Genomic DNA, 24,947 nt, shown 5'->3' with positions numbered 1-24,947 from the left:
ATAAGTATTAGGCCAGATCAAAATCTGTTTCTTTACAATGAGAACCCACTTGAAATAAAAACAAAGAACAAAAGTCAAAATAATTCCTGGTAGAGACAGCTACTGCATAAAGAATCTTCTCCTTTTATGTTAAGCATCTCAAATGCTGAAGAGAAGCTTTGCTGAAGATGAAGCTTCCATTTCAGTGTTATACCCTGATGGTTTTCACCACAGTTAAAATAGCTTTACCTGAAGAGAGCTAATTTACACATGGGAGATGTGGTTTTAAAAGCTGAAAACCACATAACCATGACTCAAACACATTTAATCTAAGCATTTCAATGCAATGATGCTGCTACATTCTTCCACTGGGTTCTTCAAATTCTTGATATACACTCAGAGGCAGTAGACAGCAAGTTGAAGAAGGCTTACAATCCCATTGCTGGGCACATTCTTAAGGCTTATCCTCAGAAATTTGGGTTTCATCTGCCTCGAAAGTTGGGTTGTCCACGGGAGGAAGGACAGACACAGCCGAAGGCTGAGATTCACCACTTACGAGGCATGTATCATCATCTGTCCAGAACAAAAACAAGATGCAAAGGGTTATAGCTTTACTACCGTAAGCAAAACAATACTTTATTTCTACAAACCCACCGCAGCAGTCTTTTCTCAGCACTTTTCCCAGACATCAAAAAAGAATCCAAAGTCATTCTTCTAACTACCACTCTTCTGCTGGCTCTGTTTGTGAGCACATCCTTACCATTTCTCGTTACTTCTAGCAGCGTTCACTGGGCTTTGGAATCCAATCCTCACTAGTGTCAAGCAAGCCTAGGCCGCATACACCAGTGGCAGAAGGCAACATGAGGATACAAAGTCCTGCTATAAGGAGGCTGAGAATTCCTCTATGTCTTTATGGTAATGAAGACAGGCATCCGGAGTTACTGAGATAATAGTCAGGAAAAACTGCGGGAGACGCAGCAATTCAGAGACAGCAGCCTTCTCCTGACAGGCCAATCTCTCAGGATGACATTAGCATTTGTTCTTGTCGCCCAAGATGAGAACAAGGGCCCATGCCATATAGCTTAGTCCCTTCATTGGCTTCAGGGATGCAATTTCAGCTTCTGAAATTTTTGGCCTATGGGAAATGCCTTCTCTTGAGTCAGGGTGCCCAAACAGAGCATGATGCCCCATAGGTGGCAGCAAATCCCACACTTAACCATCAGCTAGGGCTCCAGCAGAAGAGCTAAGCAGCCCCAGTGCCTTTTCCCTATCTGAAAGCCTCCCCACCTACCCCTCTTCCCAACGCAACTCCAGAATCCAAGGAATAATTACCTAATTAATAATAATAACAACAAACCAAATCATTCCATTAAACAAAGAAAACCAACAGAGTGTGTTGGCATAGCTGATTATTAAAGGGCATCTTCAATACTACATGGAAAAGTGCAGATCGCAGCCTCAACAGGTGACTAGCCCGTGAGAAGGGGCTCACTTTGCTTGGGAACACAAGTAAAACACCTCCAGCCTCTGCGTGTAGCTAGAAGAAACTTGTTTGTGAGAAACTGCTCTGTAGCTGTGAATAAGACTCCCTGTTTCCTGTGAAGGACCTTGCTTATCCTGATAGGCAATGCTTCACTGACTGCCACTGCTACATATATATATGGCCATGGTACTAAGGGGGCATGCGGACACTGTACCAGCCACTGCCAGCAATGGGGGCTTGATGGAGATGTTACTGGTCAGCCCCCCCAGAAATGTGAGTACTTCTGTTAAACTGATGAACTTGAGCTCACCTCCGCACACTTTCTTCAGGATCACTAAACCTTACACAGAAGCACTGGCATTTAGCTTTAGAAAATGCACTGGCATTTAGCTTTAGAAAATGTTAAAAATAAAGAGTTTTTTTAACTCTTGTTAAAAAACACGAGATACTTGGAAATGCTGATAGTCTTGCTCAGTTAAAGCACTCTGAAAGAGTTCAAGGATGATTCAGCCTAGGCAAAATGTGAAATTCAATAGGAAACATTTGTCATCTGTTTTCCACGATCTATGCTAAAAAAGGACAGACTCTGCGAAGGTTTTCTGAGTATTCAGCTACTTAAATTGGACAGATGCGGTGGCAAAGCAACACTCATTCATCCAAGACAATCTCCAAAGAGAGAATGAGAGGAGGAACTTCTTCAGAAATCCCTTTTGGCCTGCAAGAAGTAAGCGTGTGATTTTCAGCTTTTTCTTGATTTCTGTTTTGAATTAAAGTTTAGACTGGAATTCACTTGAAAACAAAGAGTAAGCGTCAGAGCTGAGTGTTAAAACCAGCGGAAGATTAAGGCTAGTCTGAAAAACCAAACACTGCTGTATATTATAAAGGGAAAGAAACCTAACGCACAGCACAAGCAATGGAAGGGGAAAGCAATCCAGCAAGACAGGTGAACCAATGTACTTACTTTCTGGTGGTTGTCGTTCCACCAGAACTATTTCAGCTGGTGCTTGCACAGAACTGTCACCAGATGATTCATTTTCAGTGGAGCTCTCCACTTCATTAACGAAAATGACAGTTGGTGTCACAGTGTACACTCTGGTTTGCACAGACAGTGCCCCGACTCCTTCATCCACCTTTGTCAAAAAGAGAAAGAGGTAAAGTTACGACTTTGTAGGGGGATGCATCTTTCAAGGAAAGCAATGCTTTGAGGGACTGAGGACTGGTGGACTGTTACCAAGAAAGAGAGATTTAAAATAGAAAAACAGAATTCCAGTGTTAACCTCCAGCATCACAAGTGAAAGCCAGCCACTGCCTATTTAGAGTGGGAACTACAGATACAGTTTCTCTATTCTTCAACCAGCTCTTCTCCCTTTTATTACCCAGTGCAAGGAAAAGAAGAATTTTCCTCCCACTCAGTACCTCCCTCCACCTCCCAAGCAAACTCTGGCATATGTTTTAGTTGCTCAGGCATCGGCAACACTGCCTTCCTCTGGGGTATTCCACAGAGAGAAGTGACAGAATGATTCAGTTCCTTATGTACTCTCTCTTATGATCCTCTCTGCCAGCAGGCGAGACTGCGACTTACCTCAGGACCTAGAGCTCTGAGGATGTCACATTTGCACAACGGGCACGTTCTGTGCTCTAAAAGCCAAGGATCAACACAGTTCTTGTGGAAAACATGGCTGGTGGAGGAAGTAACCGACAAGTTAGGTTTCACATCAGGAAAGGCGTTTGAGTAGCAGCAACTAGCTTTACCTACTAACACAGAACTCATTGATTCTAGAGTTGCCTCACTTTGCCACACGTTACTGTTGAAAGCTGGAGCTAGTTGCGTGGTCTCAACCTTTTACTTGTTTCTCTGCACACCTCGTACAAATTTCAGCATTGTCTGTGCTACATCACTGTTGATGGTTTTGTTGTAGGGCTTTTTGCTTTTAAATCACCATGCAATGTATTCCCAGATTATAATTTAATTAATAGATACTGATGCCTCAACCTTAGCCTTACGCTCAGCTTTCATCATAATGACCCAGGACTAAATAGCACTCATTTCTGTTCAACTTGCATACAAAAAATCTTGCCAAATTATGCTCTCAAGATAAACTATACTCCCACACACTTACTTTGCCTGTGCAGTCACCGTGTATTCCAAGGGGACATTCGGCAGGCTGCATACGCAAGAAATTAAACATAGTTCAGCCATTATAGATGCAAATGTGTGCTTCTGTGTAGGTATTCAGATCCACAATGGGTTGGATTTAGGACGCAAATTCAGGAAGACAGCTTGCAATCCTGTAACCTGCCTGCCCCTTCTGCCTGAACAGGAAATAGCAAGGCTCCGTTCAATGCTGATCAGCACTCTGGTGAAGAGCTCACCACATTTGATGTTCTACACCCAAGCTTGATACTGAGTCCTCCAATTAAGCACACACAATCAGCACCTCCTTCCAGCTGCACCAGCGTGATGTCTGTAGTAAAACCTGAAACTTCCTTAATGCATAGAGATTGTGAGAACTTGGACTCACGTCTTTTGTATCTCTGCTACTATAAATGCCTACGGTTTGACTGTCTGGACAAGAATGCCTTCTGCAAACACATACGCCCCAGATATTTAGATACCACTAATGTGACTCACAGATGCATTCAGTTGCTTGGGTTTTTTTTTTATTTTATTTTTTTTTAGGCATACAGTTAAATGCTTTTAACATGTAGGGTCTCTGCACAGAGGCTGGCCACCAACATCAACAACGTTCTCGCAGTAAATAACAGTTTATAACTCATGTGAGAGTTTAATATGGTTGATATTGGCAGAGATCACCATTGGCAGGGACTATCAAACAAAAACGGTCATCTTAAGCTAGTCCCTATTACAGCCATGTTTGGGCCAAAGAGGAGGGCAACATCACAAATACTTCAACGAAGCCTCAGAGGAAAACACAGTAGAGCAAATTCACATACAAACAATACCTAAAAAAAACAAGTCACTCTTGTCTGAACCCAGTACGCCACACTGTGCTTTGCAAGTTCTTATCAAGATTAGGAATCTTCATAGGGAACTAACTTGAGAAGTCAGCTCTTCTATCAGCTCCAGGTATCTAGCCTGTCTAAATGTCCATGCACTCACGGAACTTAGTTCATTAATGTACAAGACTATCCACGAGCACAAGCCTGATAAGACAAGCGAATAACCATCAACACATTCCTGAAAGCTTACTCAGCTCTGTTTCATTCTAAACTGCCAAGCATTAGATGAAGGAAGTCTGCTGAAAGCACTTCACCACCAGGCCAGCCTCTTGGAAGTCCTACTGCTCCTAAACACAGGGCTTCCACAAAACCGTCGTCTTGTGCAAAGGTAATGCCAGCTCAGATTTAAGAGTGTTTGACAGGTGACACTGCTCAGAAAACAACAGCTGCAGATTTCTTCCTTCTCCACCATTAGATTTTCCCCCACGTCCAAGTTTTTCCAAGCACTTTTACATAATCTTCTCCATGTAAAAGCAGTCTCTCCATCTAAAATTCATACAGCTCACATAGCATTTAACTTGAGCGCTCTTGTAGCCCTCTGCTGTCGCAAAGCTTCTCAAATCAATCTCATTCAGCTGGCACACAAAGTCACGTGGAACAGGTTTCCTTAAACCCTGGAATAGCTTCACTGTTCATCTTAGGAAGAATCAAAGTAAAATCTTAGTGGCATACTGGGCTTCCATAAGAGCACAATGAGATGCAACAGTAGAGAATGCTAGAAGAATAAACTGGAGAGGCTCTGTAGTCAGCCCAGATGGTCAGGGTGGGAGGCACAGACACAGGCTGTAGGGGCACACTATGAGAGCACAGTCACAGTTCCTGCAGTTTGAAACACTGTTTGACAGAGACTCAAGATTTCTTGCTCTACGACCATTTGCTGGAAGCCTGATTGGCTTTGTTAATGCAGCAGAAGGAACAATCAGGACAGGCAAGCTTTATCATTTTCAATTAAGGGTCACTTCAGAAGACAACTTACTTGCAAGCCAAGATGCGCACTACTTCATCTGGCTTGTACAAGTCAATGCACACGACACAGGTATCTCCATCAGGACCAGTTTCCTAAAGTGGAAAAATTAATTTTCAGCTTTAATCAGCTTCGAAAGCTTCCTCTCAACTACACTCATATCTACCGTAGAGAAAGTAAATCCAAAATAACTCTTATCCATAACTTTAAATTTTTATGCATTTCATTATGGACTTCTTGGATCACTTATGGATTATTTATAGTAAAGCTGACGTTTGATCAGAAGCACTGAAAGCTTAATCCCACAGTTTAGAAACACAGCTGAAAACTATCAGGAATACTGCGTCCAGTTCTGGGCTCCCCAGTTCAAAAAGGACAGGGATCACCTAGAAAGGGCCCAGTGGAGGGCGACAAAGGTGATGTAGGACCTGGAGCACCTCTGGTATAAGGAAAGGCTGTTCTGGGGCTGCTCATCCTGGAGAAGAGATGGCTGAGAGAGGATCCGATCGATGTTCATAAACATCTGAAGTGGGGGAGGCAACTGGATGAGGCCAGGTTCTTTTCAGTGGCGTGTACTGATAGGATGAGCAACAATGGCCAAGAACTGAAACATAGGAGATCCCACACAAATACGAAGAAGAACTTCTTAGCAGTGAAGGTAGGGTAGCAGAGCGCTGGAACAGGCTGCCCAGAGACACTGTGAGGGCTCCTTCTTTGGAGATATTCAAGACCCTTTTGCACAGGACAGCCACCCGTGCAACCTGCTGCAGGAAATAGCAGGGGGTTGGACTAGATGATCTCTAGAGGTCCTGCCCAACCCCTGCAATTCTGGGATCACTGGATTGTCTCAGTCAATACCGCAGAGATTTGGAAAGCATTGCCTCCAACTTTAGCCCAAAGAAGAACGGCCACTGAAGCCGATGATGAATCTGCTTTCCAAGTAAAGCTTTCCTGGCATTTTCCACATTAGAAAATTAGAACTTCTCAGCACAGTAAGACTATGGGTAAGACGCAAAAATACCGATATGTGATTTGTAAGTATGTGCAAATTCTGACATCCCGTGCCCTTGAAAAGCACTTGGTGCAAAAGAGGAACAGGCAGTTATGGGCTCCAAGAAGCTTCTGCACCCCATCCTAATAGGAAAGGCCAACTCCGGGTTCTGTGGGAAGGGTGTGCTAGAGTGCTGAGGAGTTGCTATACCTTGTCCCCTTCCTTCAGGGTGCGCAGTTGTAATTTTCCAAGGGCCTTCTTAGCTTTGGCCTTCAGTTGTTGCTGTAAGAGAAAGGAGTCCTGGTTAAACTCTTACTTTTCTCATTAGTTGTAGCTACTAATACTTACCTCGGTGCCTAATACAAGCAAGCACAATTTTATAACCCAGGTGTTATCAAAACAAGCTAAGTAAGCATGACTATGCTATTAAAGCAAAACACAAAACAAGTTTCAGGACATATTCTTGCAGCAATTGACTCCAGATGACACATCAACAAAACACTTGCATATGATTTGTTTTCACCTAGTCTGCTCCTAAAGCATGGTTTCTCCTTCTAAAAATGGTAAGATAATACCTTGGTCAGATTAGACTTAGCCAAAATAAACAGAAACCTTCAAATTGGTATAGAAGGCTGAACACCAAGTCCTACAGTCAATGCTGCACAGTCTCACACCTCGATGAAGGGAAAGGTGAGGCTCCTTACCCAGCACTCAGCCACCACAGCACGCCCTGAACCAGCCCTCTGCCCCACAGCTCCTGGCAGCCAGCAGCCTCCTGGCACCAACCACTCCTTTCAGGTGGAAGAACGCACTTTTATCAGTGTGGGTTCAAAGTAACAAACACACACACACACACACACACACACACGCACACACTTCAGAGTTACTTCTCTGTGTTTCTGCCCCCCTGCTAAACAAATCAAATGCCCGGCCCCAGGACGTTTGCAAAGCAGCTTTAATGAGGGCAGAGATGAGCAGGAGCAGAAGCCCAGCTTGCCTGGCAACTGTTGCTGTCCAGCTGTCAGTGTAAAGCATTTAATTAGCATGGGAGCCAACAACTCTGTTTAAAGGTCACAGGTTGGTGCTGCTCCACCAGCACCACCACCTGTCTGTCTTCTCTGGTGCACTTACTGACTCTGGACACAGCAGTGCATCAGGCAGCTCTGACAGTGCTATCCCAACCCAAAATCCTCCTCCAGATTCAGCTGCACTGAGCAGCTGGTGAAGGGCTACTCACAGCCCCAGCAAACCAAGAAAACTGAAAACACAATACTACGTAAAATTCCTTGTGGTGAAGTAGTTCACAGCAAACAAGTGGATTTAGATGGTCTGTTGCAGCACTATCGCACTGTTTTGGTGCAGCAAAGCTCACACGGTGTTGTTTTGGGCTTCTAGGATATAGCATCAATATACTTGCTTTTAGAGGCTTAACAACTGTCACAGTTATCAAGGAAGAGATCTGTACCATCCTAAGGTGAAAGATGCAGATGCAAGCAGGTGTATTTATTTATTAGGAACAAGAACCAGTTGAGTTTTCATCAAAAAAGCTTCTAGAACTCTGCTGCAGAAGACACCAGCATAAGTTTCTGTATGGTGCTTCAGAATTAATTCTCCCCTTGTCCGTGCTTCAGACAGAAGCTGTAGAGAAGCAGCCGCACAGCTGAAAATCCCTCAAGATTCAGTAACAAATGTAGCACCATAAGCAGACCAGGAATGCAACACTATCACACTGCAGCTACTTGTTATAAACTAGGACCTAAACCATCTAGGAGCGCACTCCCTTGTGTAGTATCTAATCTACACATCTAATGTCAGGGCAAGCATATTGACAGGACCCAACTGGCTGCAGAAACTGTTGGCAAACAGCAAAGTTTAAATATACTCAACTGGCTGCATGATTAATAATTTACTGAGTCAATATTTCAGGTTTTGCCAGAGCACAAGTTTAATGGCTGTTCTTGAAATGCACCAATGGCAAAGTCACCTTTAACATTGATTTTCTAAGTACAGCAGAGCACAGCTCCAGGGGGATGGAGAAAGGTTGCAAGAGGAAGCTTTTATTGAGTAGCCTACCAGAGATCCAAGATACTCAAGGCTGGAATGTCAAAGCATTTTGTGAAGCCAAAATCTGGAGCAAACATTAAATGTCAATGACTCTAAAAGTCTCAACAGCCCTGCAACTCCTGGGGGATGGAGTACGAGCAGAAGCTGACTAGACTTAGGCAAGAAAAAGAGCCAAGATACAACAGGATGGGTCAGGTTCTGGCTGCCACCCAGGCTCTGGCATGCTGAAGTAGACAAGCACCTGACTGGGAAAGGTGGATTTGCTGTTTGTTCTCCACTACCTCAGTACAGATTTAATCACCAGCCCCTCCTGCATCCTTGCAAGTATGGTCACGGCAGTACAGACAATCAAGCTCTAAGGAGGTGAGGAATTTCTTTTCCCTTGTAAGCAAAGGAACTTTTTCCCCACAGATAGCTACTGCCATGAAAATAGTGCTGAATTTGGTCAAGTCAAGCAACTCACCTTTTCCAAAACCATTAAGTCAGTTCTCAGCCGCAACACCTAGTCCTAATGAAATCAATGGAAATGAAAACTTGAGCTCAAATAAGAAACCAGGCCACTGATTAACACGCTCGGTCATTTTGCTTTATTAAGGGAAGTTAAAATATCGAGGAACAGTTTGTGACTACCTTGCTGGTAGCAAGCAAACCATCATGCTGCCCTCTCCTTGCTTGCCACCTCTGTGCTCACAGACCTCACAACGCACTAACAGACTGCGCTTGGCTTTCAAGTTCAGAAGGAAATAGTCAGACAAAAACCAGCCAATTGTAAACAGCTTAACTAGCTGCTTCACGAGAAAATTAGTTCTCCTGTATACAGTTCCTGCTCAAGTGGACTGAGAGACAGCATTGCTGCCTTCCAGAAACATCTGCAGCAGAAATAAGGCCTGGGTTATATGTGCCCAAACCAACTGTAAAAGTTTCTTCGCCAGAAAAAGCAGATTGTCATAGCCTGAAGCACAGAAACTCTGCTGGTGAGTTGTGAAACCTAAATGTACCCAACAGCCTCACTGTCTACTGTCTTTTCAAGATTAGGTGAAGAAAAGGAAAAAACACTGCTGAGATGGTAAGGACTTCAAATCCATCCAGTTCAAGCAAGCAAGTGGGATATAAGTGGGATTAAAGAATCTGAGGACACTAGAGACAGACCATAGAACATTAACATCACATCAGAAATATCACAGTGCTCTGCAGAGCAGCGCTCCTCTTGGTTCAAGTGGTAGAGCACAACGTCACAGGGAAGGTCAACAAAAAGAGACAGATGCTCAGAAAAATCTAGTAAAAGCAATATACACTGTAAAAGGGAATTCAGAATGCAGTTACTTCTACAGAAGGGCGAGTTCGTAACAACTGCTACCAAAACACAACTGTACCCTAAGAACCCTTCCCAGAAGGATGTATAATCCCATTGACGTCTGTGCAATGGAAGAGGAAAAATTACTCCACCAAATAACAGACTGAAGTCCAGAGAGACAGAGTATCCAAAGGACTGAGTGATGGCAGCAAAGTTCCTCAGGGAGCATGCAACCTGATAAGCAGACTGACTAATATTCAGAGTTTCAAAGTCTCTACTTTGAGACTTTGTATGTACTCTGAAAATCCAGTTAGCTGGTTAACAGAGAACACTGGGGAGCCACACTTTACTAGTTCCTCTTCACCAACAAGAACTTCTTTGTTACTCTTTCCTTATCTTATCCTTGTGAGGTCAGTTTTTAGGTGCCTTGGTACAGAAACAATTGAAAAAAAAACCCTACAAAACAATTCTGCATTGTCTTGAGTTTCACATTTTACAAAGAAGTACATTTATTGCAGTATGGCAGAGAATCTTTCTGGTACTTTATAAACCACTTCACGGCTCCTTAATTTCAGTTTGGCTGAAATCATGTGGAACTGGCATGTCATTTGTCAACGTTATTTTTCAATCTAAAGTAAATTGTGTTGTGTGTACACGGAGCCCAAGATAGAAACAGTTTGTGAACGTGCATGTCAAACCAACTGGATTTTCCCAGTACTGTCTACCACCGAAGCATTAATAACATCTACAGCTCTCTGAAAGCCTGAAAGCTCAAAACAGAGCTGGACTTTCACAAACGCTGTCAGATACCTTCAAAGGAGGGAAAGATCTTCTTGTGATTTGATTAACAGCATCTTCTGCACATGAGTTTCCAGAGCACCATGGAGTTAGAGGTCACTGTAACAACTCTTCTTTCACAGTTCAGGTAGCTCCTGCAAGGAGCTTGTGAAGAAGCACTGCATATACCAAGGGTCTCCTTTGCAACACAACACCAAGGGGAGTACTTGTACCTGAGCAACTCAGAGCCTGTTCCTGCTGCTGCCCATCTCCTTTGGCAGGAATCAGGCTAGGACTTATTCTTACCTTCAAGGCTTCTGCTTAAGCCCTGAAGGAGCAGGGGCAAGGTGGGACTGAAGGCAAAGCTGTACTTATATCAGCTGATCCGACAACTGCACAAAAGAGAATTACTTGGAAGTTTAACTCGTTAACAATGGCCTGCCTGGGGGTTAAAAAGAACACAACAGAAGCTTTTTTTCAACACCTAATTGAGGCTGTCACTGCAACTCTGAGAACACTTTTGGTTAGATAGAAGCTTTCAACGAGGAGCAGTTTCTGAGCTTGTGGTCTACAGGGAGGTTGCAGAAGTCATACACCATTTTGCAGACGTCTGTAGTCGTGTCTCACATTACAGCAGTGCAATGTGGGAAGTGTGAGGGTCAGCTAAAAGCAGTTTAGCTCTCTCACCTCCCCTAGTCCATCAGCATTATTGCTGCACTGCTGTTCAAGAAGTAACATTCGTAGGAGAAAGCTGGCTAAGCACCATCAGTTACACTCTCAAGACACAAGCAGACAGGTTGCTTTCTGCCATTTCTTTGAAAAGTTTTTAGCTGTTCAAAAGGACCTCCCTTAGCTCACACTCTCCTTCCTTTGGAAAGAAGGAATTCAGTTATCTCAGTGCTCGAGCACTATTTCAGTTTCATGATCCACAGCATGGTGGCTCAGGGGGACAGTAAGTGACAGAGACAACACCAACTCACCTGTGCCCTGGACTGGGCCCTGGAGACCCTGAATCTCCGAGCAGAATAAAAAATGAAGTAGCCCATAATTGCTGCAGTGACGACGAAAAACGACGTTGAGACAAAGAATATGGAATAGTAATTCATTATGGGACCATGCTTCTTCCCCACTTCAATAACCATGGTCACTTTCAGGCCACTCTCAATCCGGCGCAGGATCTCCATGCCTTTCAAGTTGCCAATCATTATGGCAACGATGCTTCCTGCACCTGCAAAAGAGAAACGGAATCCACGTTCACTGGTGTTATACTGCAGCCATCTTAGAGGTCCCAGTTCAAGTGCCAAACAACAAACTGGAGAGTTCTTCACTGGCATCTGCAGTTTTAACATAACTGGTAGAGCAAGTGCCATCTCCTTGTACTTGTTCAACTGAACGAGTATGTCTGATTACTTACAAGCTGAGCCATATTTAGAAATCATTCCTCTCCATAAAGCTCCTCGCTCCCATAAGACATTCATCATCACTGTTTTAGACAACACTCTGGCAATTTACACTTGAACTTGCCTTTGAGTTGCATGAAGTTGAAAAGCGATCATACACACACCAAGGGCAGCTCCTGCCCACAGGTCAGGCACAGAGCTGACAGCTTACTGATGCTTCATGCAATCTATCTGCCTCTCCCTGCTCTGCTACTTCTTAGCACTCCTGCCCTGAATGTGACAGGGCCGCTGAGTACTTATCCAGGCACCAAACAAAGCTACACAGGCCAGTCTTCGCTTCTGTATTTTCTAGAAATAACTGAGAAACACTGGAGTAAAATCTTGTGGCAACTATAAACGCTATGGGTTTCAAATGTGAATTCAGAGAGAAGACAACAGGGAGGTGTGCCTGCCTTTAGTAGACTGCAAATTCCATCTACACTGTAACATCAGTTTTCACTCCCCTGGTGACATGGCAAGCTATCCAGAGGGCCCTAAGAGTTTTACCATCAGAAGGAATTTCAAGCAACACTGATCCCTAAATAACGACTTGAACAAAGCTGCTTCCATTTCCAGTGACAAAGCAATTGCTAAGAACACTTCATACCACCTGTGAGAACATTAGTCTCAACACGATGTTGTTCTTCGGATAGAAAGAGAAAAGGAGAGATGAGCAAGTCATCACTGGCCTCTCACTAAACCAAACACAAGAAAGTAGATTCACAGACTGGGACGTGAGGAGCTCTGTGGCATTAAGCCATCAGCTGCACAACATTCATAACAGGTATTGCACAATGCAGTTACAGAAGTGCTATTTTTAACTAACCCCCAAGCTAAGCCAATTTTATTGGGGAGACCAATTTTTTTATGCCCTCTGAGAAACCTCATCCAACCTTAGATATGAAAACTCAAACTGCTGCTAAATCACAAAAGGCTCTCGTTTGAGAAAGTACTTATTCATTTTCTACCTTGCTCATGAAATGCCTTTGAGCCAAGATGTCCAAGCATGAGGCCTAGCAATTTTCCCCACTGTGACTAAACTCATCTTCTATTCAGAAAGCCTCCTGTAGCGAGAACTACATCTCACAGTGGAGTGAAATAAGAGGCAGCCAGACTCTACTATCCCTTATGATGAGCTAGGATTTAAGTGCCAGTTATAAAACAGGTTGGAAGCAGGTGATAGGAGCAAGCAAAGAATCAGGGATAGGGTCAGGTCAGGAGCTGAGACTTTTTACTCTTGTAAGAGCAGAGGAAAGCGTGGGAGAACTGGTTGTGACGACAAGAAAATAAAAAGCCTGCCCAAAAGCTTGTTCTGCTTTCTGCCTCACCCATCAAATACAGCTTGTGGTTAAGTGCAGTTCCACAAGTAGCATAGGGATGCCTGTTAATGAACTGTCACCATCAACTTGCAACATCATTTCTCATTTCAACTACTAAGACACCAGCTGGGATGGAGTTTTACACCCTTTAAAAAAAAATACACTTGACTTCCAGTTAAGTTTCAGGCTAACCACTTCACCAGGATGTCATGGGAAGACTATTCTTTCCTGGTACTCTTTTTCCTCTCATCCTCTCATTTTTTTCAGTTTCAGCTACTTTGGATCAATGCACATGAGCGGTCCCGTGGCAGACTTCAGACCAGTGAAGGAAGGAAGCTCGGGTAGCTGTTCTCTGCTCCTCCTCATTCATTCATGCATGTTCTCTGCAAGCCACAAGCTGCTGGTCTCAGCGCAACGCATTAATGCTTATTCACACCTAAGGGGGTGGAGGAAGGGAGACGTTGCTTCACAAAGGAGCAAACTGGCTGCGTGCTGAAGTCAGAGCTCAGTTTAGCCATGGCAGTCAGACCTTCACCAGCTGTGAAGAAAGCACTTGTTGCAAGTGAGAGCTAACACAACGTCACACAACGCTATCACACAATGCTAACCAAATGCCTTGTGCTAGCGACAAGGACAGGAATCCAGAAGATGCCCCTATGTCCTGAGCCCAGCTCATCTGGGCCAACATTCGGTCACAGTCACAGGGGCATCACCCTTACCCAGCAGAAAACAAGGCCTCCTTCCTGGGCCAAGAGGAGCTTCTGCAGTGCCCTGTTAGACCGAAGCCAAGCTCGAAGCCCAGAACCCACACTTAGCCTGCACACAGCACCCCGAGCTGCTAGAAGGATCCTACCACGACAGACACGGCAACACCTTATGGAGCCCAGGAAACTGCCAGCCTGCATGCAGGCTTCTGACAGTGCTTGGGCCTACCAATGGAAATGGGTTATTTGAGGGGATGTCTGAAGTGGTATCTCAAGCACAGCTGCTGCCCTGAGCTGCTGGCTTTTTTTCCAGCTTCCAGCAAACCATCAATGACTTGTGCACAGAGAAAAAAAATCACAGAAACCTACAATCCTGGCCTGGTAATCAGCTCCTGTGATTTAAGCAAGGCTTTCTGCAACAGTTTTTGAGGGAAGTTGGAAAGTGAGATTAAGCTGCTAATAACAGGGTCATTGCTAAACAGAAGCAAAACCTGTTTAGTTAAACATTTCCCAGCCTCTCTCCTTTTCCATCTCCTATGAAACTGGAGAGGGAATGTTATTCAGCTCTTCACACAAACACAGTCTGCCTTTGTAGGTCTGGAGATCTGCAAACGGTTCCTCCCAGATGATAAGGCAGCACAGCATGATGGCCAGAATCCAGAAGAGGCTGTTTTGCAGACACAGACACAGCCAAAAGCATTTGGAGGGTTCCTCGGGGTGGGGGAAGAAGAGCTAGCACACAAGTGCATCTGGCACACAAGCAGAGTACATGACCAGGGATCAAAGTTTTACCTTCCTGGATCAGGTTTACTCAGATGCAGAGTGGAGTTTCATCTATTTATACCAATATAAATACCTACGTACAACTGTGCCTGCAAAGACCTTCCTTGTTCTGCCGTTCATTCCTGCTCCGTAGGCACACAGTTACAGGGCTGGCAATTCAGAACAGAAACTCAGCATGCAGGATGTGCACAGAACCAGCAGCATTAACCCCTGCATAGCAAAAACACCTGCTCCTTCACAGGTAGGGGATTCATGTCACCCAGTGCTACTCCTCTGAAGGAGCTCTGAAGCGCTGCTAAGTGTGGTGGGACACAGGACAGAAAGGCCACAGCAGCTCTTCAAAGACAGCTGCTAGGCCTACGTGTAAACACAGCAGGCAGGTTTCCTCACCCAGGATGGAAGTTTAACGCTCCCTTAAACATAATTAAAATTCAGCCCTATTGCACTGCATCTCCAGCTTCCAGCAGATGTGCTCAGTGCACAGGAACAAACCAAGCGCAGGGCTCTGCCAGCACATCACCTCCTGCTATAACCATCCCTTCCAGGACGGCCTTGGTAAGCAAATCCTCCCATCTGGAGAGGAGCTGCTGTTACAGCACTGTGTCCTCCAGGGTCAGACCCTCCCCCTGCATGCTCCTGTGGGCTTAATCCTGCCTGCACACAGCAGCTGAAGAACAGGACACACCTTGTACATGTCGTTCCTCCTCGCTTTGTCTTCCAAATCTTATAAGAGAAAACTTTGCTGCCCTCATTTTGCTTAACGTAGGTTTTGCACAGTGCATGCATAATAATATGTATAATAAAAAGGGAGCACACCATGGAAAGAGACTGCAGTACTTTAAATCTTCACTGCGTTACCAGGACCTTTCCAGTTAAGGCTAAGCTCCCCAGCTAATTAAATGCTGGAAATAAGTTTTCCTTTAAGGAAACTTTTCAGGCATTGGAATTTAAGGAACTGCTGTTTCATTCTCACGTTTCTCATTCACCACTTGAGTTTCACAAGCAGCCCAACAGAACTGGCTCAGGCTGTCAGCCACAACGTCAGCTCTGGGACCGCATGCTGCTTTCAGTGCAGCACATTTCAAGTCCTAATACACCAGCAATGCACACCAAGCACCACTGGGCTCTGCTGCTCAGGCAAAAGCTCCAGCTATGGAGCTTACCATCACCTCCATGCACAGCCACCTCTTCCTCACAGCTGACTTGAACACAGCAGCATTGTCACTCTCTAGTATCTAATAGCATAGAAAACTAAGTCTAAGAGAAATAATTAACGTTTCTCCATGTAGTACTCTTGTGTAACACTGGCAACTACAGACCTGCATGAGACCCTGACAAAGCTCTCTGACGTGAATGATTAACTTCCACTTGTTTGACAGTTCTGTATGTCAAAGCTGACTTTACTCTTGCAGCCTTACTTAAAACGAGTTTCTCATCTCATTCAGATAAAGCTTGCCACTGGAACTGCTTTGCACTGTTTAAATATGAGCTGAATTTGGTTGGTTTAGAGCAGGTCAACTCACAAAAGTCCCTTTCATTCCATTTAAAAGCAGACACATAACCTGGGGCAAATGCAAGATATCCTCTAGCAGCCTTTCTTAGACCTGGAAGGCCAGCTCCTCCCTGTCACATCTCTGACCAAGAACAGGCTGCAACACAGCCTGAAGGGACCCCTCCCCTCCAGGAGGAAACCTGGCTACCACAGCTTCCTTCAGGCGTTTGAAGAAGGAAGCAGTTTCACAGGCACTTTAAGAAAGAAGGTATAAAACTACAGAAGTTACGAGGGCTGCTCCAAAGAGCAACGGCTCCTATTCTGTTACCTCAGCCTGCAAAGTCAGAGGCAGACATTGGTGGCATAGCTGTAGGGGTTGAACCTTTCCACCAACATTCTGGTACATTCTGTTGTGCATCAGGTGGCAGCACAGAGGCAACCTGATAAATTGGCATTGGGTGTGGAAGCGCTATGAGGGAAAGGTGACCCACTGAATTCCTCCACATGGAAAAGATGGTATCACTGACATCCACTGGAGCTTGCTGAACACTGATGGAGACCAAACCATACCTGAGGGATGAGTGCTACGTTTCAGCAGTGGTGATAGCAACACGAAAGGTAAGTCACATTCTGGACTGCCATGCAGGCTCCTGATCATCGCTGACAAAAAAGCACAGCTAATGGTGATAACTATGCTGAAAAACACTGCCAGCCAATACAACACCTTCCCAGCAGCACAATATATAGCACGTAAAGGACATTGTTTCCTGGAAGTACTCAAAGAGGAAGGGAAGGAGTGGAAGCAGTGTGGTACAGCTATCAAAAGTTAAACATTATGAGTAGGAATCCCTGAGTAGAAAGTGTTCTGATGGGCCAGCCAAGGCCGGCTGACTGCAACTCATTTGATACTGCAGTGGCAGAGCTGTGCTAATTAATAAAAATTGAGAGTCACTTTTCTCCTTACAAAGAAATTAAGCATCACTTCAGAAGACCAACACACTGTTTTCTCCCAGTGCTTTGGGACTGAGAAATATGCACTTATTAACAGATTGAAGGCTGCAGACACTGTGACAGCTGAGCAAGTTCTGCCAGAGAACTGCCATGGGATGAAAGACTGCTTTTTCAAAGAGCGTGCACCATCTTGCAGAGAAACCTTCAGAGAATGCACACGAACTGTTTGAAGAACCATGGCAAGAGCTCATCACACCTTTCCTCAGCACTACACAACCTCAGCTGAACACCACGGAAGCACAAGGTAAAAAAAAAGCTACTTTGGGTTACTTGCTTCACAGACAAAAGGAGATGAGCAAAAAAGCACACTTGTCAATTGAACAACTCATGCAGGATGGAGACAAAATACAAATCCTGGATTTGGCCAGCTCTTGGCTTGTATCTACACACTGTGGCAAATGCAACACAGCAGATCAGAATAGCTGTGCCTCCAGCCTGACAGCAGCAGCACCCTCTAGCTTTGCTCAGCCCCTGGGCATCCCTCCCACTGCACCACAGTCAGCAGGCAACCAAGCCATCTCCTGTGCTGCAACAGAAAGGCAGCACTGATCAGTCTGCAAGCAGCCTCCTGCCACCTCAGTGTGCTGCCTGTTGAGACATGTGAGAGGTGCATTTATTACACTGCCTTCCATGTTTAAGTAGAACTGTTTGAACACTGCTTACCTCTTTGCACTGAAAAAGTAACAGGGGGCTCTGCTGCTTGTTAAGCAAGCTCATACAAGTCTGCTAGCATCTGTTATGGCAGAAGGGAAAGTTAACTAACAGTACACGCATGATGAGCCCCTGTTCTGGATGCAATGCAATTCTGAACACGGAAGCCGTCGTTTCCAGCACCACACCATGCTATGCACATAAGCTTCATACCCGTAAGTGCTGCTGCAGCACTTACAGAAATTATTATCTCTTTCCAGTACACGCAGAAGGCAAATCTTATCAGGAATCAGGAATGTGGATCTGACCGAACAGCACCTGCCCCAGAAGATTTCCCACAGTCACAGACCTCTTTAGAGGAAACTTCACCCTTACACCGTTACTGCCACACGACAAGCTCTCCCCCTCGCAGGGGGAAGGGTGACTGAACTGATATTGCAGGAGCTATTTAAGCCTGGGCAAAGTGACCTGTCTGGTGCGGTCCTGTCCTGTCCCTCCCCCTTCTACTCCTCCTTTGCTCTCTCCACCCCAAACATTACCTAGTGCCAAGAGAAAAATCCCACACTTCCAGGCTGCTTCTCAGCTATTTAAAGCAACAGCCCCTTATGACCCCAGTTGTTATCTTTCTAACTAAGCTGTCTTCGTGTTCACACTATGATCTAAACCAAATGAAATCCACTTCCAGCTTTACTTTGCAGCTGGCCCTATGCCTTACCTATTCCTCCTCATCATATGAACAACAGAAGTAAATGTGCAACAGCAAGATGCTTGAGAAAGCTGCAAAAACTGGCAGGAATAGGCAGCAATAGCCAGGGCTATAAGGACAGAAATAAGTAAACATGCAGCAGCAATACAGGAAAATGCAAAGGCAAGCAAGAACCTTTGGAGGTCCTGAGCACGGTGAGGACAGAAGTGAGGAGCCCCTGCTGACAGATGGTAGTATCAGGCAAAATAAATGCCTGTCTGGGAAGCTCGTGCTCACAGCCCTGTCTCGGCCTGGAAACACAAGCCTCCTTTGGCCTGAGCACTGCATGGCCCTCACCAACACTACATTTCTTAATGGGACTGCCCTGCCTGGGAACAGCCACTCACTGGCACTGGGAGACTGCTGGGCGAGGTCAGCCCCCAGACCAGGTACACAGCCATTACTGCAGGCAAGGAAGATTTCTACAGATAGAAGCATGAGAAACTTCTACCAAACGGGCTGGAGCACATTAAAACTAAACATTGTTTTAAATAACACAAATTCCCATAGGTTCCCAGTGGGCCTCAGAGCTGGAAACTAACCTGTATTTTATTTGGTTAAATAGTGTTAAGAGTGGTTACTTGCGAAATGAATCCAGCAACCACCAGCCTTACCCCCCACACACTTCTTCTGAGTGTTTAGGACTCGTGCAAATGCTGCCAAACCCTAGATCTTGGAAAATGAAATCATCCTTGAGCTCAGCAGCCAAGACAGTGCGCACTTGGTAAGTGTGCCACGATGTGAAGGAAGCTCCCCAGAGATACGATGCATGGTCTTTAGTCAGTGGCACTGCCAAGATTGAAATACCACCTTTCTACCTACCCACCAGTATTTGAAGCCCTCTAGTGTAACAGCAATCAACATTCCCTACAGAGAATATTTCAGCAAATATTCTCAGCAGCATTCAGTACTACTGATTTAGAAAACGCATGGCTCACTCTTCCAACGAGACCCAGTCTGCCACTGTCAGCCTCTGCTCTTAACACACTGCTAGCAGCCCAGTTCTCACTGGAAATGAGCGAGTCTGAGGCAGCTAACGATAAAATAACACGAGTCAGCACAACGTAAGCCAGGAGGCACCTGTCTGCAGGTGGAAGACAGGGCACATTTGATATGATCCCCTTGCAAGGTTGAGATTTGGGCCATCAGCCAGACTCAGTGAACCACATCCAGTTGTCTGAACGCCCCTACAGCTACAACCTTAAACGAGGGAGCCACAAAGCTGCAGTACATGCACCGACACACCTACTCTCAGGTCCAGAGAGCAGGCACTGCAGGATGCAATCATCGCCCTGATGCGCTCAGTGCTGCCCTGCTCACTGCAAAGCAGTGCTGAACTTTTGTTTATACAACATTCACAAAGCCTCAGCACGGCCTCACTTGGGCCTGCCCATTCTGCCTCAACCCTCTGCTTCAGCAGGACCAGTTTTACAGGTCACATCTGCCTTTCACAACAAAGTTATAGCTTGTTTCTAAATATCACGCTTCATCCAAAGTTCCAGCAGAGCACAAGCACACTTCTTTGCCATCTGCTATTTCCTCTACACATACGACTGCTGGCCTTTACCTCTGTGAAATTCCTGCAGAACGAGTTAAGTGGCAACACTATGCATTTAACCTTTCCTTCCCCTTTTCACCCATGGGTCCAGGTTTATAGACTTGAACCAGATCTTGTCAGCCTGAGATGCGCTGTCGGGGCTGTAGCCAGGACTGTTTACCTGTGCTCTCCTGGAATAAGCCCTCTGCAGATCGGGTGATGCGCTCCTCGAGGCTAGAGTTACACGGCAGGAGAAACCAAACAAAATTATTGCAACCATTTCTCGACCAGCAGGGAATCCTCTGCAGAGAATGTGCAGGGACATAACCCCCAAGCACGCTTCCCTGACAGTGCAGCCAACTAACAGTCTGCTTCTATTGTAAGCCAAGGTCCACCTTTAAAACAAATCAACTCTTACTGCACACTTTTCCCCCCCCCATGCTGCTGTTTTTCTCCAACCACGTCTTTTTCAGAAGGTCAATATAGATTGCAGAGAGGTGCAATTATAAGCACAGAGCTGTACTTTGAAACCCTGCTCAGCCTGCCACTGAGAGGTACCATCTTCTTAAAGTGAACACAATTAAAACCCAAGTTTGCTAATTGATAAGGTGCTGCACTTATAAAAGTACAAAGTAAATATTACTTTGGACTCCGTTAAATCCTTTACATTCTATGTGCTGGAGAGGCTTAAGCAGGGTTTAATCACATCTGATGTGGCTATTTATTGCATTCTGCTGTTTTCATTGGTAGGATTTATTTATTTACCTATTTTTAATAAGTTGGCACGCCAGAAAGCTTCTGCACAGAGCACTGATATAAGCAATAAAGATTCGTCAGACTAAACATGATGTCTGTAGGCCAAGAAAGCAAAGTGACAAGGTCGCTATGGCGCAGCACAGGCACTCTGAGGTCTTTACAGAAGGAGCTGCCCCAGAAGCCCAGGCTGACCCAGCAGAGGGCTGAAGAAAAAAGCTGTCTCCTCCTGAAAGTCACTATGCTGTCTGGCAGCAGTTTGGCTGGGAAGTTTGAACATGCCCTGGGGCCTGAAACCTTCCAGGTGGGATGATCAGGACAGCCAGAGGCACTGCAGCATCAGTGCCTCAGCAGAGAGCTGCAGGCAGCACGGGCTGGCTCGTCTCAAGGAGCAGCTGCCAGCAAGATTAAGGTGCCGTAGGTTTCCCAGCAGCCAGGATGGAGGAGAGGGCAGAGGCAGAGACTTTCCCCTCACAACCAGCTTCAGCAGTGATCTGCCCCAGTCAGCAGTGCAAACAGCTCCACAGAGCTGCTAGGTCACGCGGGCACACAGCAATGCTGCTGTCAGGGCAGCGGGAGGAATCAGAGCCAAATCCTGACAGCACTTCATAGAGCGGCTTAGGTTGGAAGGGACCTTGAATCCCACAAAGCTCCAACCCCTGCTGTGGGCTGGGTGCCCCCCAGAGCCCACCCAGACCAGCCTTGGGCATCTCCAGGGGTGGGCACCCACAGCTCTGAGAAGCAGTGCCAGGGCCTCACTGCCCTCCGAGTGAAGAACTTCTTTCTAACATCTAATTCCCCTTCTTTTTTAAATTCCTTTCTTTTAGTTTAAAGCCATTCCCCCTTGTCCTGTCACTATCTGCCTGTGTAAAACGTTGGCTTCCCTCCCTGTCACCTTTAAGTACTGGAAGGCAGCAGTGAGGTCTCCCCAGAGCCCACTCTTCTCCGTGCAGGACAAGCCCAGCTCCCTCAGCCTGCCTTCACCTGAGGTGCTCCAGCCCTCTCAGCATCTTCATGGACCCTTCCCAACAGCTCCATCTATTTGTCAGCACACAGTCAGATTACAGCAGAAAGCTCTGCCTCTGAGACAAAAGCCCAGACCGCACGAAATTCTTCAAGTCACACGGCTCATTAAGACTGCCCACAACGAGCCTCCAAAGGCAGACACCATCCCCTTAGCAAGGGAACCCCCCTCTCACAAGGGGCACAGCAGCAAGTACACCACTGAACAGCCTAAGCTTTAAGGCTCACTATGCTCAACTACTTATCTCCACTGAGGTGTTGGGACGGGCTGCCTCAAGCGCTGGCACCGGGCAGGACACAGGCACGGACAGGAGGTGCTGCCTGCCCACCCCACAGCTCCGGGCACAGCAGCCCGAGGAAGCTCAGCTGGGCACCTGTCCTGCTGCCGCCAGGACACACGAGCTGCCAGCCGAGGGCTGCTCTCAGGAAGCACTAGTCTGGAAAGCAGCCAGAGCTCATTCTTCATTTGACAAACGGGCAGCACAGAGAAGGAAAAGAAAGCAACAAAAGCACGCTCCTGGCAAGCACGAGGCTTTCTGGAGCAGGCGGGAGCTCTGCCATCGGCCCCTGCGAAACGGAAACAACTTCTAACGGGGCTTTCACTCATCCCGCTCTAAGCGACGAGAGTCTCGCTGGGGAAAGGTATACGTGGCTAACCAAACCAGCCTCAGACCCTGCCTGCTTCCAGGCGGCTCGCTTGCACGCACGGGGAGAAACGCAGGAAACGCACCCGCGTGAGCGCCCCAACCCGTCCCACGGCCACACGCGTCCCCCCCCCCCCCAGCTCACCGGCGTGGGACATGGGCAGCACGTCGTTGCCGGTGCCGCGGTAGTTATAGATGACGGCGGCGGCGGCGCCGCGCTCGGCGGCCAGGCGGATCTTATCGGCGAAGCTGCAGCCGCCGCCGCGTTGGATGAGGGCGACCCATCCCGGGCCGCCGCCGCCGGGAGGAGGAGGGGGGGCCGCGCTGAAGTTGGTGAGCGCGCTGCAGGCATTGAAAGCGTCGCGGCCGTCGGGCAGCACCAGCAGCCCCGCGGCCGCCTGCAGCGGCGAGTCCTGCCCGTACAGGCCGCTCTCGCCCGCCTCCCAGCCGCTCCGGTTCCCGTCCGCGCCGTCCTCCCACGACACGTTCAGCCACGCCGTCCACACCGCCGCCCCCACGCCGGACTCCGGCACGATGAACAGCAGCGCGGCCACGGCCGCCAGCAGCTCCGCCGGCCCCGCCGCCATCCCGCCCCGCCCCGCCACCAACGCCGCCTAAATGTGCTCGGCCCCTCCGCCGCCCACGTGGGAGGAGCGGGGCCGCCCCCGCCGCGGAGCATCCCTCCCCCGGGCGGAGGGGAGAGCTCCCGGCTGCTCCGCACCGCTCCGCTCCGCACCGCGCCCTCGCTATTTGCGGAGCGCTCGGAGAACGGGCGGTGCGAGTCCCGCCTGCAAGCGGTTTCTGGGGCGCTGGGTTTGCCGCCTTCATTCGTCGGCCCTCGAATGGTAACGTTAACGTTAGTCCCCCGTTAACTGTGCGGGAGAAAGCTGCCGCTTCCACCAAGCGCTCCCCGCTCTATTTATGTAGTAGTCGCGTTTGCGCAATTCATCGCGGCCGGCTGTGGAAGCGCACGCGGCCCCGCGGAGACCTCGCGGGCAGACAGACAGCACTCGGGAGCCCCGTGCTCGTGGGTGCCCACGTCCTGCTGCTGCTGCTCTGCAGCATGCATCCCTGAATGCCCGAACGTAGAGCGGTTTGAGTCGGAAGGGGACACCCGCAGCTCCATCAGGTGCTGGGAGCCCGGCGCGGCCTGACTTCGGGTGTCTGCAGGGAGCGAGCACCGCCACCTCTGAGCAACCTGAGCTTCTGCCTGACCCGAATGCACGCAGCTGATAACGGACAGCTCAGTGGTGCGCATTTCCCTCCGCTTACAGCTCTGCTAAACGCAGGGCAACCGGCCCAGGGCTGTGGGGACACGACGGGGGTTGGCCCCACGAATGACAGCTGAGGGCCAAGGGTTCAAATGCAGCCCCCCGCACCCACCTTGCTGAGCACACTGCTGCCTGTGCAGGGCCTGGTGAGGCTCAGCAGCTCACAGCTGGTTTTGCTGTGAGCAGTGTGCAGAGCAAGAAATGGAGAACAGATGAAGCAATTTGCTAAAGACCAATATTGCTAAATAAATACACGGAGCTCAGCGAGCAGTGCCTTCCACCCCAGCCCTAACACACCTCTCCTTTTCTCGTTTCACGAGTAAGCACTTAGCAGGACGGGAACATCCCTGGCTGCACTAAGACATCTCTCCATAGGTAATCAGAGACGTTTTTGTTTTGAAACCTGCTCCATACAGGCACAGGGCACAACTTAACCACACTCCACAGGATGGACAGGAGCCAAAGCACTCAGAGCTTCGGGGCTGCTCAGCACCTGCACTGTCACCGAGATAGAATTGGACCAAATACAGCCAGAATCTCACTGGGATGCAAAGCTCCCTGTGCGGGCGTGGGCTGCAGCTTCGTGCACGTGGGCGCGTGCAGCAGGCAGGGTGCAGGGAGCACTGCTGGGACACAGCTTCTGCTCCAGCCCTCGGCTGCTGATAATAGCTGCCCCACTCACTGACGACCCCTAAAAGTTCTTTGTTATTTAAAAACTTTGGCTGCAAAATGTTCCTGATCATCTTTTTCCCCCACGGCTGCTTGAGGAGGCTCTGAGAAGCTCAAAAAGCAGGGTGGGACTTTCAGATAGAGAGAAATCTTGGCAGTGCTGTCTTTGACCTCTATAGGTATGGGCTCTTTTATCACCTGGGTCTTTATCTTACGTGAGTAAATATTTAAGCATCTTTCTTCCCAAGGTTAAAAAAAGAATAAAAGCTTGTGCAAAATACAGCTTTTAATGTCAAGGTGGATCGCTCAGGGCAACTTGCTGATGAAAGACCT

General features: G+C 47.4%; 1 protein-coding gene across 1 annotated transcript; it reads right to left on the bottom strand.

Moving 5' to 3' along the window:
• Positions 1 to 277: 277 nt before the first annotated feature.
• RNF128 (ring finger protein 128) lies at positions 278 to 23,261 on the bottom strand. The gene is given in 8 exon segments (XM_065729715.1): positions 278 to 435; positions 437 to 552; positions 2,424 to 2,592; positions 3,045 to 3,141; positions 5,460 to 5,542; positions 6,649 to 6,720; positions 11,554 to 11,801; positions 22,820 to 23,261. Coding segments are annotated over 8 exon segments (1,287 nt in total). The 3' UTR covers positions 278 to 375.
• Between the last annotated feature and the right edge of the window lie 1,686 nt (positions 23,262 to 24,947).

The sequence above is a fragment of the Cyrtonyx montezumae genome, unplaced genomic scaffold, assembly GCF_038088225.1.
Source record: "Cyrtonyx montezumae isolate F1298 unplaced genomic scaffold, pur_monq_1.0 scaffold_11, whole genome shotgun sequence".
Lineage (NCBI taxonomy): Eukaryota > Metazoa > Chordata > Aves > Galliformes > Odontophoridae > Cyrtonyx > Cyrtonyx montezumae.
This window is presented reverse-complemented; position numbering and strand designations above follow the sequence as displayed.